The sequence below is a fragment of the Protopterus annectens genome, chromosome 17.part0, assembly GCF_019279795.1.
Source record: "Protopterus annectens isolate FY-2018-M chromosome 17.part0, PAN1.0, whole genome shotgun sequence".
Classification (NCBI taxonomy): domain Eukaryota; kingdom Metazoa; phylum Chordata; order Ceratodontiformes; family Protopteridae; genus Protopterus; species Protopterus annectens.
This window is the reverse complement of record NC_056751.1, coordinates 401416671-401430305: the sequence shown is the minus strand read 5'-3', so window position 1 is coordinate 401430305 and position 13635 is coordinate 401416671. Positions and strand designations below refer to the sequence as shown.

General features: G+C 41.0%; 1 protein-coding gene across 5 annotated transcripts in view; it reads left to right on the top strand.

Annotated features, from left to right (window-relative positions):
* Positions 1–5654, top strand: part of BTBD10 (BTB domain containing 10) — a 1432231-nt gene extending 1426577 nt beyond the window's left edge. For all 5 annotated transcript variants that reach the window (XM_044059092.1, XM_044059096.1, XM_044059093.1 and 2 more), the window contains one exon: positions 5237–5654. In XM_044059092.1, the coding sequence (XP_043915027.1) occupies positions 5237–5541 (305 nt within the window). In that variant the 3' untranslated portion in view covers positions 5542–5654. The remainder of the gene's footprint in view (positions 1–5236) is intronic.
* Positions 5655–13635: the final 7981 nt, after the last annotated feature.

Below are 13635 nucleotides of genomic sequence, written 5' to 3'. Positions count from 1 at the left end.
CAGTGCACACTTTCTCCAAGCACTATCACCTTCCACTTTACTCTAAATCTAGAGCGGGTTTTGCCACAGCAGTCTTGCAGGGCATCCTCGCTCCTCCTAGTTCCACTTAGTACCTACCACCCTTACTTAGCTTTGGGATTCTTCCCATCTGTAATGACTGCAGCTGTATGCACGATGAACATAGTACAGTTTTGTACCTACCATAAATGTAGATGTTAAAGTGCTCATACAGCTGCAGTCCAGGTTACCCCCCTCCGTCCCCTCTTAGGACAGGCCTTATGACAAACACCTTATCATACAACCTATTTGGGGTATTCTTTTATGGTGTATTTGCTTGCAACTAATGTTTTTTGATTTTTCTACATTGCATGTTTGCATAACATTATGTTTTGCCTTCCTTCTGGGGGCACCTGACATCTGGGGCAAGAAAAACTGAAGAAAATGGCATCGGCTGCCTCTTTTGTACCCCTGCCGCACTGACGTCAGGGAAGAAGCGACGACAACCGACTCCGGACCTAGACTTTGGAATTCGGCCGACCGAGGACCTGCCTGACGGCAGGATAACCCATCTGTAATGACTGCAGCTGTATGAGCACTCGAACATCTACATTTATGGCAGGTACAAAACTGTACTTTTTGTACCTACCATAAATGTAGATGTTCGAGTGTTCACCCTGCTGCAGTCCAGGTTACCCTCCCTCCAACCCCTCTGATCTACTGGCTAAATCTTTGCTATGCCTTACTGATGTATTTGCTTATAGCTGAGGGGTTTTTGTATTTGTACAGTGTTCTCACCTTTTGGTACTAATTTGGATCACCTCTTTGTGGGCACCTGACATCTGGGGCAAGAAAAACTGAAGAAAATGGTGTCAGTTGCAATATATGTACCCCTGGTGCACTGACATCAGGGATGAGGTGACAGCAACCGACATCGGACCAAGACTTTGGAAATCCGTCCGACTGCGGGACCGCCTGACGACAGGATAACCCAAGTGTGATGACTGCAGCAGGGTGAGCACTCGAACATCTACATTTATGGTAGGTACAAAACTGTACTTTTTAGAGGTGAGAGTCTGCTACTGGAAAAACACCTATGGGCAAGTGGAAAAGATTTTCTAGTTGCCACTGAAAGAACCAGGACACTTTTCAGTTCTGGTTGGCTCTTGCTCTTAATTATGTGTGAGAGTTACTGTCCAATAGTGTAATACTTTTCTGTCAAGGTGCATTTGTTAGCCATTTCTGCTTGTCTGCCCTTAGCTCGCCCCTTTCTAACGATGCTGAAGTTAAACGCATTTTGAAAAGGGCCTTGTGTAGTCATCCACCTAGGAAACAGGCGGCTTCTCCTTGTGATCTCAGTTTTGTGCTAGAATTCATGTGAGCCACCTTACAAGGCTGATTTGAAGTTCTTAACTTGGAAGACTGTTTTATTTATTGATTTGACATCAACTAGGTGAGTATCTGAGTTACAAGCTCTTATGGTGAGTCAGCCCTACCTCATTTTTCACAAGGACAGGGTTTCTTTGAGAACAAATCCTACCTTTATGCCCAGTCATCTCAGGGGTTAATTTCAACCAGACCAGAAAATCACCCAGTCTTCTTCCTGAAACGAACAAAGGAGAAAGGATTCTGCATACTCTGTCTCTCTCTGTATACAGGGGCAGCTCAGATGCCACCTAAGCAAACCTTGACCTTTCAGGAAAATTGACTAGCTGTTAATGTTTTCATAAAGGTAAGGGAAATGGGCAACCAGCAACAAAGTTGACTATTTCTAGATGGTTACTTCATGCTATTACTTTTTGTTTTAGTCAGCATAATAAACCACTTTTATGCAAGGCAACAGCTCATTCAACAAGAGCATTGGCTTCTTCATTGGCTTTCTGGAAAAGTAATTTGAAATGTTTTTGAGGCAGCAACTTGGTTCTTTCTACACATTTTTAGACAGTGCTACAAACTGTATTCTGTTTCCAGGTCCAGACGGAGCTTTGCCAGAACCATTCTCCAGAGATTTCTGTAATCTTACTTATTGGCCCCTTCCATATTTTTCTACTCCTGACTAAGCTGTGGGAAGCTACCTATATAGCTTAGACTACTGTAGTGGTGGTCCATGTATTGAATGTAGCACATATGTGCAAATAAACTTACCGTAACAATATCCATTCTAATGGATCATCATTGCAGTGGCTGTCCCTCCCTCCCAGCGTACTTTTTTCTGCTTTTGTTCCCTTTTGGTTTGCTAGGGTGTGCGTTTCACCCTTTTTGTATATAGTTAACTTTGTTTCCTAGCACAAGTATTCTTTGCACTTTCCTCCTCCTCGGCAGAAAATGCTCTAAAGTGTTTTAGCATGCCAGTTGCCTTTTATATGGTGCGTTTCATGCAGTCTTGGCAGTTAGAGTACCGAGGAGGGTGCCAAAGCTGTGGGAAGCTAGCCGGTGCAGGAGATTAAGACCCATGTAGCTTATGCTACTGCACTGGTGATCCAATAGAACACCCATAGTTATTGTAGGTTTACTTACACAACTGTGCTTCTGTTTTTAATGGCTTACTACAGTTAGTATTTTCCTTATCGCTCGCTTATAGAAGCTCGTCTGGTAGTCTGTAAATGGGTTGCTTTCTATGTCTGCTTTATGTTCTGTGTAGTTAGTTTTTAAGCTTATGCAGAGATTTTTCATTTATCAGTGGTACAAATCTTGATCTATTTTGCATTTCAATACATCTGTCTTTCTAAGCATTTTCCATGATCTCTTCCCTTTTTTGTTAGTAGTATAGATACTACTCAGTTGTCTTACATTTGACTCTAGTCAGCATTTCTGTGATGACATTCTCTTTGTTCTTGGTAATTTGTTTAGCTGCACAGTGAATGTTTATTTCCATTATATCATATGTCTCTGAATACTTCAAATTTCTGTTATTTGTTTTTATTTAACAGTTGCCTATTAATTTTCTGTTGCATCTTTCTCTTCTCTATTTGTTAATATCTGTTGTCTGTATCCGTGTCTGGGTTTTTGGATAGTCTTCCTACCGAAGATTCAAATATGTTGATTTGGAAAGCTTTATTATATTGATACCGTGCTTTTGCTTTGGTTCCAATGCAGTTTATTAGTGTATAGCTGTTTTTGGTGAAACAAGTTGGTGCTTCTATTGAAGGTTGCATGTAGATCCCTTAACTTCTTTTTTGGTCTGTCACTTCAGTTTGTTTGCTTAATTTCAAATGCTGAGCTTTTTTTTTTTTTTCAGTTTGTTCTACTTTTTTCCTTTCTATGCAATATACTTTGGTACATCAGTTATTTTTTCTTGATGACAAATTTGTTTGTGCCTTTGCTCTTGGTACTTTTGCAGCTTTTTATAATCAGACCATTATTTTTGTTCACATACAGTTTTGTTTTAATTTTTCTGTTCTGTTTTGGTAGTGACAGGTTGCAAATGATTTCAGAAGTGCAACATTTCATGATCCTCAATGTCCAACTGTTTGTCATTTAAACAGCAGGTGTCTGCTTATGTTAAAACATCTTTTTACCATTATAACATCTTTTGTCACTAGAGGATCTGTGTACTGTAGTTTATGGCTTAAACTCTACGCAACTTTTTTAGTGCCTTTTATTTGAGGTCATCTTGTACTGAACTTCATTGCCTGTATTGTTTTTTTCAGAACTCCCCCACCAGCTTAACTGGAACACCTAGATTGTGTCATGTGTAATCTGGGACCTGTATTGGCTTGCACTGGACATGTAGGTCAAGTACACTGGTTTGTAACTATGGACTCATCTGTCTGAAGGAGCTGTTGGCTCTCTACTGAGAGTGATACAGTCTTCAGTCCACTGAAAAAAATCTGCTGGTGATTCTCAGGCAATGTTTTATTCCAACAGGTCTTTGTGTTTTATAGCAGACTCTGCTGTGGATTTTGGTGTTCATTCACCTTTGAGAAAGCACCAGCATCTTCTATTTCATGAGCTCCTTTGATACCCATTTAGTTTTCCAAGCCTAATCCTACTCAGGGGACATAAGCGACATAATTCCAATTGTTTGCTTATTATTTTATTATAGTACATTTGTATCTTATTTTAATTTTATTATAATATATCTAATTGTAGGTAAATTAATAAAATGTTGATTGCCCTCCATTGTCTGCCATTCTTGAAAACAGAATGGGGGGTTTAGAGTGGACTAACATTAGATCAGAACAAAGTAGAATAAAGAATTGGTAATCGGAATCTGGTTGGTAGGAAGAGAAAATACTCTTTTTGTGTCTTTCGGCTTTTCCCAGTTAGGGGTCTCCACAGCGGAACTCCGGTCCGCTAATGATTGGCAGTAGATTTTTACGTGCTGGCTTGCCGGGCCTAATGCACAACCTTCAATGAAGGAACGCCCATTCACGCATGTCGCAACAGATGATGCTCTGAGAATCGAACAGGCAATGTCTAACTGTGAGGCGACAATGCTACCGCAGCACCACCACCACAGTGAAGAGAAAATACACCGAATACCAAAAAGTTATCTTGCTCATTTTTGGTATCTACCACTCCTGCCCCACCCAGCATTGTTGAAAATATGAAGAGTATGTGTATAAGGAGCAATACTGGAGGCTTGGGGCAGAAAAAATGTAGACACATGGGAGGGGCATGCAGAATGTTACTGTGAAAGCCCAACAGTGATTACTGTCAGTATGGTGTGAAATTGTTTAACAGAGGGGTAAAAGAGACAGGGTAACACACTGTTCTTTTATTGCATACATGAGGGTTAATAAGTTGTACAACAAAATAAAGCGGATATCAAAAGACTATTTCCTAAATTGTGTTATGGGTTAAGAATGGACAGCAATGCAGATTTATGAAATGGTGTTTAGGAAAATGCTTTAATGCAGTTCATAGCTCAAGAAGAGGGTGCAAGTATCTCAAATGCTACATAGCCTCAAAAGTGATATTGGCAAACTAAGCATACTTGAGCAGTTTCTTCAATTTTTTTGTGTGTGCATATATAAATGTATATATTTACATATGTACATATATTTATATTTACACATAAATATGTGTGTGTGTGTGTGTGTGTGTGTGTGTGTGTGTATATATATATATATATATATATATGTGTGTGTGTGTACACGTATGGGTCTTGACAATAGCATTCATATGCCTTTGAAACTATACAGTTGAAATTTGCCAGTACATGCTAGATGTTTGACAATGCTTTCATATTTTTGACTAAGGTATTTGAAGTCTTTGTTGTTTTTTCCCCCCATAGGTTATCCCACATATAAGGAAAAGGTTAAAAAAAGGCCAGGTGGCAGACCAGAGGTAATTTATAATTATGTTCAGAGACCTTTTATCAGGATGTCATGGGAGAAGGAGGAAGGCAAGAGTCGACATGTTGATTTCCAGTGTGTGAAAAGCAAATCCATTACAAACCTTGCAGCAGCTGCAGCAGACATTCCCCAGGATCAGTTGGTGTACCCGACTCCACAGGTTGATGAGCTGGATATTCTTCCAATGCATCCTCCTCCTGGCAGTAATGACTTGGACTCTGATGGGCAGAATCCTGCCATGTGATTCCTCTAGTTTTCATATACATTGCAAAAAATTTACTTCATTGTACTTGTGTGGTTTAAAAGCTTTTGTTCTTTTACTGTTATATCATTTGAAAAATAAAATCATTTATTATAGCAGGTGCATTTGTATGACCAAAAATTATACAGTAATGTTGGAGTCATATTTTTGCAGTGCAGTTGTGCTGTACCTTAATTCATGACTAATGCGTGATCGTTCTTTCAGTGAACTTGTTAATCGGGCCCTTCCATTTAGGATACCCTTTCTGTGGTACTCTACATGTTGTCTTTTGGCTTTTCCTGGTTAGGGGTCGCCACAGCGGAACTCCGGTCCGCTAATGATTGGCAATAGATTTTGACGAACGCCAAGGTGCCAGCTCGATGTTCAACCTTCAACGAAGGCACGCCCATTTACGCATGTCTTTCGAACGCCCACCCAGCCGTGGGAAGGACATGCAGACTCCACACAGAAGGCACTCCCCGCACTCCAGCCGAGAACTGAACGGGAGAACCTCTTGCTGTGAGGCAACAACGCGACCACTGCACCACTCTACATACACGGTATGTAGAGTGGTGCAGCGGTCATGTTGTTGCTGTGAGGCAACAACGCGACCGCTGCACCACTCTACATACCGTGTAAAAAATCTAAATAGTCACTTTCATTGGTGCTATGGTTTCCTGTGACAGACTTCTGTTAAAACCGTATATCTACTTTTGAGAGTGTGATTTGGATAGACATTCATAGTATATGGCCTTTATCACCATTTGAAGTGCAAGATTCTGGACTGACTTTGTCAACTTGCCCTCCTACACAAGACTGCTACACTGATCATTCATGCTGCAGTGCAGCATTGCAAGTCCCCTATATAATCAGTGTTGGCATTTGCTCACCTCATTTCTGCTTAACTGCTTGAAAAATAATGGGCCCCTGTTGCATCTTATTTAAGAGTGTAAATTATCTATACCTTATTTAGAGTTACGTAATTGTTCATTTTGAGCATTTTTTATGGTTTCTTACTAAAATGACAACTTATAAAATTCTGTCGAGTGAGCACTTTTGGTAGACAAAAGTTGAATTGCTTGAAAATCTTGTATATGCAAGTTGCTAAAAAAAGAAGGAAAAAAAAAGCAGAAAAGCAGATTCCTTGAGTGGGATCACTGCATACAAGGATAGCTCTTTTACTGTCAGCAGCAATCTCTGAGCTGAGTTTTGTAAGAAGCACGTTTACAGGAGAGGCTTTTTTTATTTAAGAATTGAGTGAATGGACTGTTGTCACTTTATTGTAAAATCATTCAATCTGTCCATGTTTGAGCAGTAGATATAGGGATTTATTAAACAAACTTAAGGCGGCAATTGTATAGGAGCTTCTCACAGTGTATGCTTGTATTTACTGTAAAAATGTTAATGAGACGTCTAAAGTATCTCAGGATTTTGTTAAAATGAAGCAGAGTAAGCAAGTGTATTTATGGGGTCTTAGTAGGCTAGCTGCCCTTGCAGGCCATTTTAAGCCGAGCCAGTTTCCCTTTGAAGGTGAGAATCAAATCCCATATACCTTATGTCTGTGAGGTAAACACCTTAACCTTTATGCCAGCTCAAGAAAGTTTCTTCAGAGGAGAATAGGCTGTGGTGAATAAGGATAAAACACCTTATTTTGATTACTATTCCAGTGATGAACAGCCAGAGGTTCTGGGAGAAGGCCAGTTTTGAAAAGAAGCTAGTAAACATTACACAGACACCTGTTGGCCCTCATCCAAAGTCAGAAGGGCCTAAAGTAGTAGTTTAGGATGACAAAATCAGCCTAAAAGATCTCTTCTGTTAGAAGGATCTTTTTTTTTTTTTCTCCAGAGCACAACATTATCAGAACTGACATCTCTGCCGTGATAGTCCATTGTAGGTAAATGGAACCAGTGCACACACTAATGCGGATCTATGGCACCAGTGCACACACTAATGCAGATCTATGGCACCAGTGCAAACACTAATGCAGATCTATGGCTTTTGTTAGTCCCTTAACTACCACTTGTGATTTAACTGGACAAAGTTGGGAGTTTGTGGGATGCAGCAACTGATTGCTGTACCATTAATTGCTTATTAATATTTTATTACTGATTATTGTAAGCCCAGCATATTTGGGATGTGATACCTTAAAAAGTTTTGCCTAGCAAACATATCTGACAACTTTGTTATTTAACATTTGTCAATAGTCAAGTGTGGTTCATGGAGCCTTTTCAGGGATAACTAGCATAGAAAAAAAAAACAAATTTGAATGAAACACAGAAATATGAAGAATATGATCATAAGCATCGTAATAGTTGGATATGTGGTGTAGGCATATAAGATTAAAATATGCAACTGTGTAATAATTTCTATATCTTTATAGTTGTATAGCAGACTGCAAGTGTTCGGCAGTCAGCATGAATTCTCAGATCTTATTTTAATAATTTATATAGTCTAGAAGTCATTTAATAAGCAAGTGCTAGTATTCACAAAATCATAAAATTAGATCCAGTGTTGTCTTTTATGGCTGCTTCAACCTGTGGGGTATCGGACCACAGGCCGACACTTCAGAATCAGCAGCTCTGAATCTCCTCCTCTCCCTTAATGCTCCACAACTGAATCTCTTCAGATCTGGTTTGCCACTCTTCATTGCTGGACAGGTTCTTCTTAAACTCCTGTGCAGATGGCTGCCAGTAGCTTTGCTATTTTTTCTCACGTAGTTTCTTCTAAATATTGTTGACCTTTGCCTCTCCTTCCAGAAAAGTTATTTAGATACTTAAAAGGAACCTCCTCCCTTCTTATTCTTTAACTCTGTCATTGTAACTGTTGAGCATGTGAGTTCTGCTCCTACCTGCATTTGCGTGTTTTTCTTTTTTTGCCAGCATTGCTGTTTTGTTTGCCTTAAGCAAGTGGTTTCCTTAGTTGAATTTGTAGATGTTCTTTGTGTTTCAGTACTGCAGTCCTGACTCGTGTGTTTCCCACTGTAGAAACCCGTAGTTGGCCTGACTACTAGAGAATATTTTCCCCTCCTACTGAACCTGGATGATGCCCCATCTGATGTCACTATGTTTAGGTATAAAATAACTCAGCCGGTGCCATGACCCCAGTTTTTCTTGCCGTGTGAGTCTGAAGCAGAGTGGTAGTCAGGATAGATTGTCTAACGCTAAGTACCCCATTGAGGAAATTTTCATGTGCTTTTTAACTAATGTCAGTGAAAGTTAGTAACTGTCTCCACTGTGGTAAACAGATACACGGGGACTTTCATTCCTTTTGTGTGACTTGATTGGGCACAGAACATAACATTCCTAACTGTCAGTTTTGTGCTTGCTTTAAAAGCAGGACTCTCAAGCATAGGATTGAGATTCTAGCTGAACATTTCAATGAGCTGTTGCGGCATTTGCATACCATGTTGCCTGCTGATTGAGCTGATGTAGATTCCGCAAGGCGGAAGAAGGAAAAGCACTTCAGACTTGGCTGTGGCTTCCATCGACCCCTCTAAAAACAATGATGGTTCTTTGTCATCAGATCATCGCCTCAGCCTTCCGCTTGCGGAAGTCTATTTTTTGCCAAGGTACTAGTGCAGAGGTTGGCCCTAATCCAAAACCTAAGGCCATTCACAAAAAAAACTACTCCCACCTTACCTCAGCCTAGGCCCACCGGCTCCCATTTCAAGCCTACCAACAGGATCTAGTGAGGCTGGCAGAACATGAATTCCTTGGTCAGCTCTAGATGCCTCCCTCCGCCTGAAACATTCTCTGGTAAACAAAAGAAAGAGGGATACCCCATCACAGGAATTTTCTGAGTACCTTGACTCTGAGGAGGATTTTCATCATGATGAATCCATCTTTCAGGAGGGTGCATCTTTTGCTTCCTATGGGAATTCTTTTTTTTTTCCATAATAAATTTTTATTGAAATATATTTTCCAAAAACATTACAAAAATACAATAAACATCACACACATAATACACTATAACTACTACAAACCATTTATACAATATCTACATGAAATGCTTCCTATATTTAATATATTCCTAAAATCAGTATCATGCTAATATAATATTGAAGACCTTTTCCCATATTTTCGGGTTATTAATATTTTTGTTAGTTTGTTTCAGAAGTAATTTATGTGCTAGTATATGCTTTATAGCCACAAGCTTAAAATTATTCCATGATGTCTTATGTGGTTCTAGCCAATTTGTGGCTATATGGAGTTTCATCAGCAAAAAAATATTCATACAAATAATAGTTTGCGATCTGGAAAGCTCTCTTGGAGGAATGTGTAGAATCATAAATTCCCATGACAGTGTAGAACTTTGATAACCCATCTTTTGCAGTTGTACTTTAAGAGAGTTCCAAAGTTTATATACGCATTTACAACTTCCTATGGGAATTCTAACTCTGAGGATAACCTTGCCTAAGCCCCCCTCCCAAGCATATTTATTTTGGGGAGACATTGCATACCCTGAGAGAGCAATGTGGGAAGCTCAGGACTACCCCCAATCCAAGAAGAGGATTAGGGAATTTTTTAATCTCGCTGAGCATAAACCCCTCACCATTCCCCCAGTCTTAGACATGATAGATTTTCCTTTACAGCCAGACTGCCTGCCCCCTACCCCTCAAAAGTCTGACAGATTTTACAGGATTCTAGATTCCCATAAACACCTTTAAAGAACCCTGTGGCAGATCCTGAAGGGGTGACTCCAGTCCCTAAGGGAGCAAAAGCTACCTCTTCCAAAAACCCTTTGCCTACAGACAAGGAGAGCTGAGCCTTAGACAAGTTTGGAAAGAAAGTATACACCTCAGCTACCCTCATCATGAGGGCTTTGGACTGCCAGTTTCATATGGAACAGTACCAGGTAACTATTCTTGGCCAGATGAAACAAAAACTGATGGGGATTGAAAATAAGACCCTCTCAAAGGATTTAATGCATCTATGCAAGTCCTTCTTGTCAGGTGACTAAACACTCTCTGCACTGTGGCTATGATGCCTTGGAAGCCTCCAGCAGGGCAGCAGCCATATGATTTGTCATTTGAAGACATGCCTGGGTGAGGGAGCAGTCCCTTCCTGAGCATGTCAAATCCAGTCTCCTAGATGCTCCCTTACATCATAAGGCTGAAGCTGTCTGTAAGAAAATGGAGGATAAGGCTAAGTTCATGTAAACTATCAATGACTACTTTCAGGTCCAGCCCCCTCGATTCATTCAGAATTATCCTATCAAATATCGGTCACTTCCAGCCCTCCAGTCTAAGCCTAGACAAAGGAAACCTTGTAGGGAAAGGAACCAAAGACATTAACAGTGACATAGCAAAGACAGTGGTAGTCAGACCTCAGGGGGCCTTTGGGATCATGTCCTCTGGGACCTAGCAGGGAGCAGTCATGATTCTTGACTGGCACTCCCTTTTCCCTCCCCTCTTTCCCACCCTCCCCCCAAGCTCGGGGGAAGAATGACGGTCTTCTCCAAGAACTGAAGTCTCATTACCAGGGACTTGTGGGTGCTAAACATTATTCAAAGAGGTTACAAACTTAAGTTCAAGCAACCCTTGATTCACTCGGGCTCCCAGACATTCCTTCACACCAAAAGACAGAGACCTTAATCCAAGTATAGCTTCTGTGCGCTCAAGATCTGTAGAATATGTACCAAAATCCTTACAAGGAAAAGGATTTTACTCCAGACTTTTCCTAGCTTTCAGAAAACAAGGTACTCTGAAGCCAATTCTAGACCTGTCAAGCCTCAATCGAGTCTTACAGGTCCCAAAATTCAAAATGCTAACTCTACAAAAACTACTAGCCATGATTACCCCCCCAAACCTTCATGGTAACCTCCACATCCCCAGAGAGGAATCACACAGAAGGTTCTTGTGTTTCAGAGCATGTGTGAGGCACTTTTAGTTTAGTGATGTGCCCTTTGGCTTGTCTACTACACCCAGGGTCTTCACAAAATGCCTAGCCTTGTGATGCCCTTCTGCAGGACAAAGGGAATTCAAATTTACCCTTACTTAGATAATTGCCTCATGCAGACAACATGCCTAGAAAAACTCAAAGCAGACTTGCTTTATACCAAACACTTGCTAACCTCAGCAGGGCTCACCATCAATACACAAAAATCTCAAACAAAAACCCCACAAGCAGAATTGTTTCTAGGAGCCTTACTGGACTCATCTCTTCAAAAGGCTTTCCTTCCTTTAGACAAGTTAACCTTCCTAAACCTTTACTTCTAAAATGTCTTTGATAGGAAATAAGTCACAGCCAGAGAGTATCTCAGGGCCCTGGGATACATGGCCTCGTACATTCTCGTGATCCCCCTGGAGAGACTGCATATGAGAAAGCTGCAGTGGTATCTCAAAATGTGTAGTGCTAACATTCACAGCCTCTCACATTCAAATAAAATTACTTCCTTGCCTCAGGAAAGCCTTTGCTTGGTGGGTCCAAGCATATTCCCTCAATCTAGGTCTCCCCTTCAGGTTCATCCCTCAGAAAAACTGTGACAACAGATGCATCAGAAATAGCTTGGGGAACCCACTCCAGCAACCTCCAGACACAAAGCAAATGAGACTTCAAGTTCAAAAACAAACACATCAACCTAAAAGATTTAATGGTGGTCCAAAAAGGCCTGATTGCCTTCCAAAAGAAATGGAGACAGTGCTCCTGGTGAAGACACAGCACCACAGTTATGTGGTTCATAACCAAACTGGGAGGGCCCAGTCTTACCCCCTTTGTCACTTAGCCGTGGACCTTTGAGAAACAAAAAACTTCGTAGGGTTGAACCTCGTGGCACATCAACCACACCTCAGTAGGAGCCTGTCAGACCCCAACAAGTGCAACTGTAGCTATATTGGGAAGCATTTCTCAGCATAGACGAAAAATGGGGAGTGTCACAGATAGACCTTTTTGCCACCAAAGAAAATGCTAATTTGAAAAAAGGTTTTGCTCCAGGGTCAGAATGAATTAAGCCTGGAAGATGGATCCCTTTTCCTTGCCTTGGACAGGCCTATTTCTTTATGCTCCCCAATACTAGTGCTGCCCAGGGTATTGGTGAAAATAAGGGAAGAGGGTCAAAGTTAATTCTTATAGCCCCAGGCGGGCCAAGACAGCACTTGTGCACCATCTCATGCACAGTCTCACCAGCAGGGAGCTATGGTAACCTCCACCAAGAGTGGAGCTGCTATACACCCCAATCTGTGCACACTGGGATTGACAGCTTGAATGATACCTTGATCCCATGGAATGGGTTGCTTCTCAAGAAGCAAGTCCTGGATATTCTAAAAGAGACCAGGAGACCTAGCACGAGGAAGTCATATTCCACCAAATGGAAAAGATTCATTGTATGTTGCAGACTGAAGGGACAAAAAAAACTCCAAGCTCAGATCCTTTTCATCCTGTCATACTTGTCCAGTCTTTCTGAAAATAAGTCTCCTATTCCTGTATAAAAATCCATGTTTCAGCTATTTCTACCTATCTGCCTTCTCTGCCTACTCTCTTTTCATATCCTCTCATGAAAGATTTTGAGACGGGTTGCTGCATTGGGCCTCCCTGATATCTCCATTTCATCCTGGAGAAGCTTACCCTTCTTCCCAGCAACCTCCGCTGATGATAAAAATTCTTGACATGGAAGACAGCTTTCCTACTAGCTACTACCTCAGCCAGAAAGGTGTCAGGGCTTCAGGCCCTTATGTGTGTGACACCTTTTATCACTTTCCACCCAGACACTGTGTGCATCAGTGTCAACCCTTCCTTTATGCCCAAGGTGGTGACAGACTTCTTTAAACCAGACCCTACACTTACCTATATTTTTCCTAGCCCTCAAAACAAGGGAGAAAGGATCCCTCCATTCTTTATAATGTGCATAGGCAACTGCATTACTACTTGGACAGAACTAAGTGGGTCAGGAAATCAGACCAGATTTTTGTGGCCTTACCAATAGCTCTGAATGGGGTCCAGTTTCAAAACAAAATATTTCCAAATGGATCTCTCATGGTATCTCCTTTTGCTACAGCCATCATGGTAAGAAGCCTCCTGATTTTGATACAGCATTCCACTAGGGCTACTGTACTACGTTTCTTGAAGGGGTGGCCACCAAGGACATTTTGGAATCTGCTAC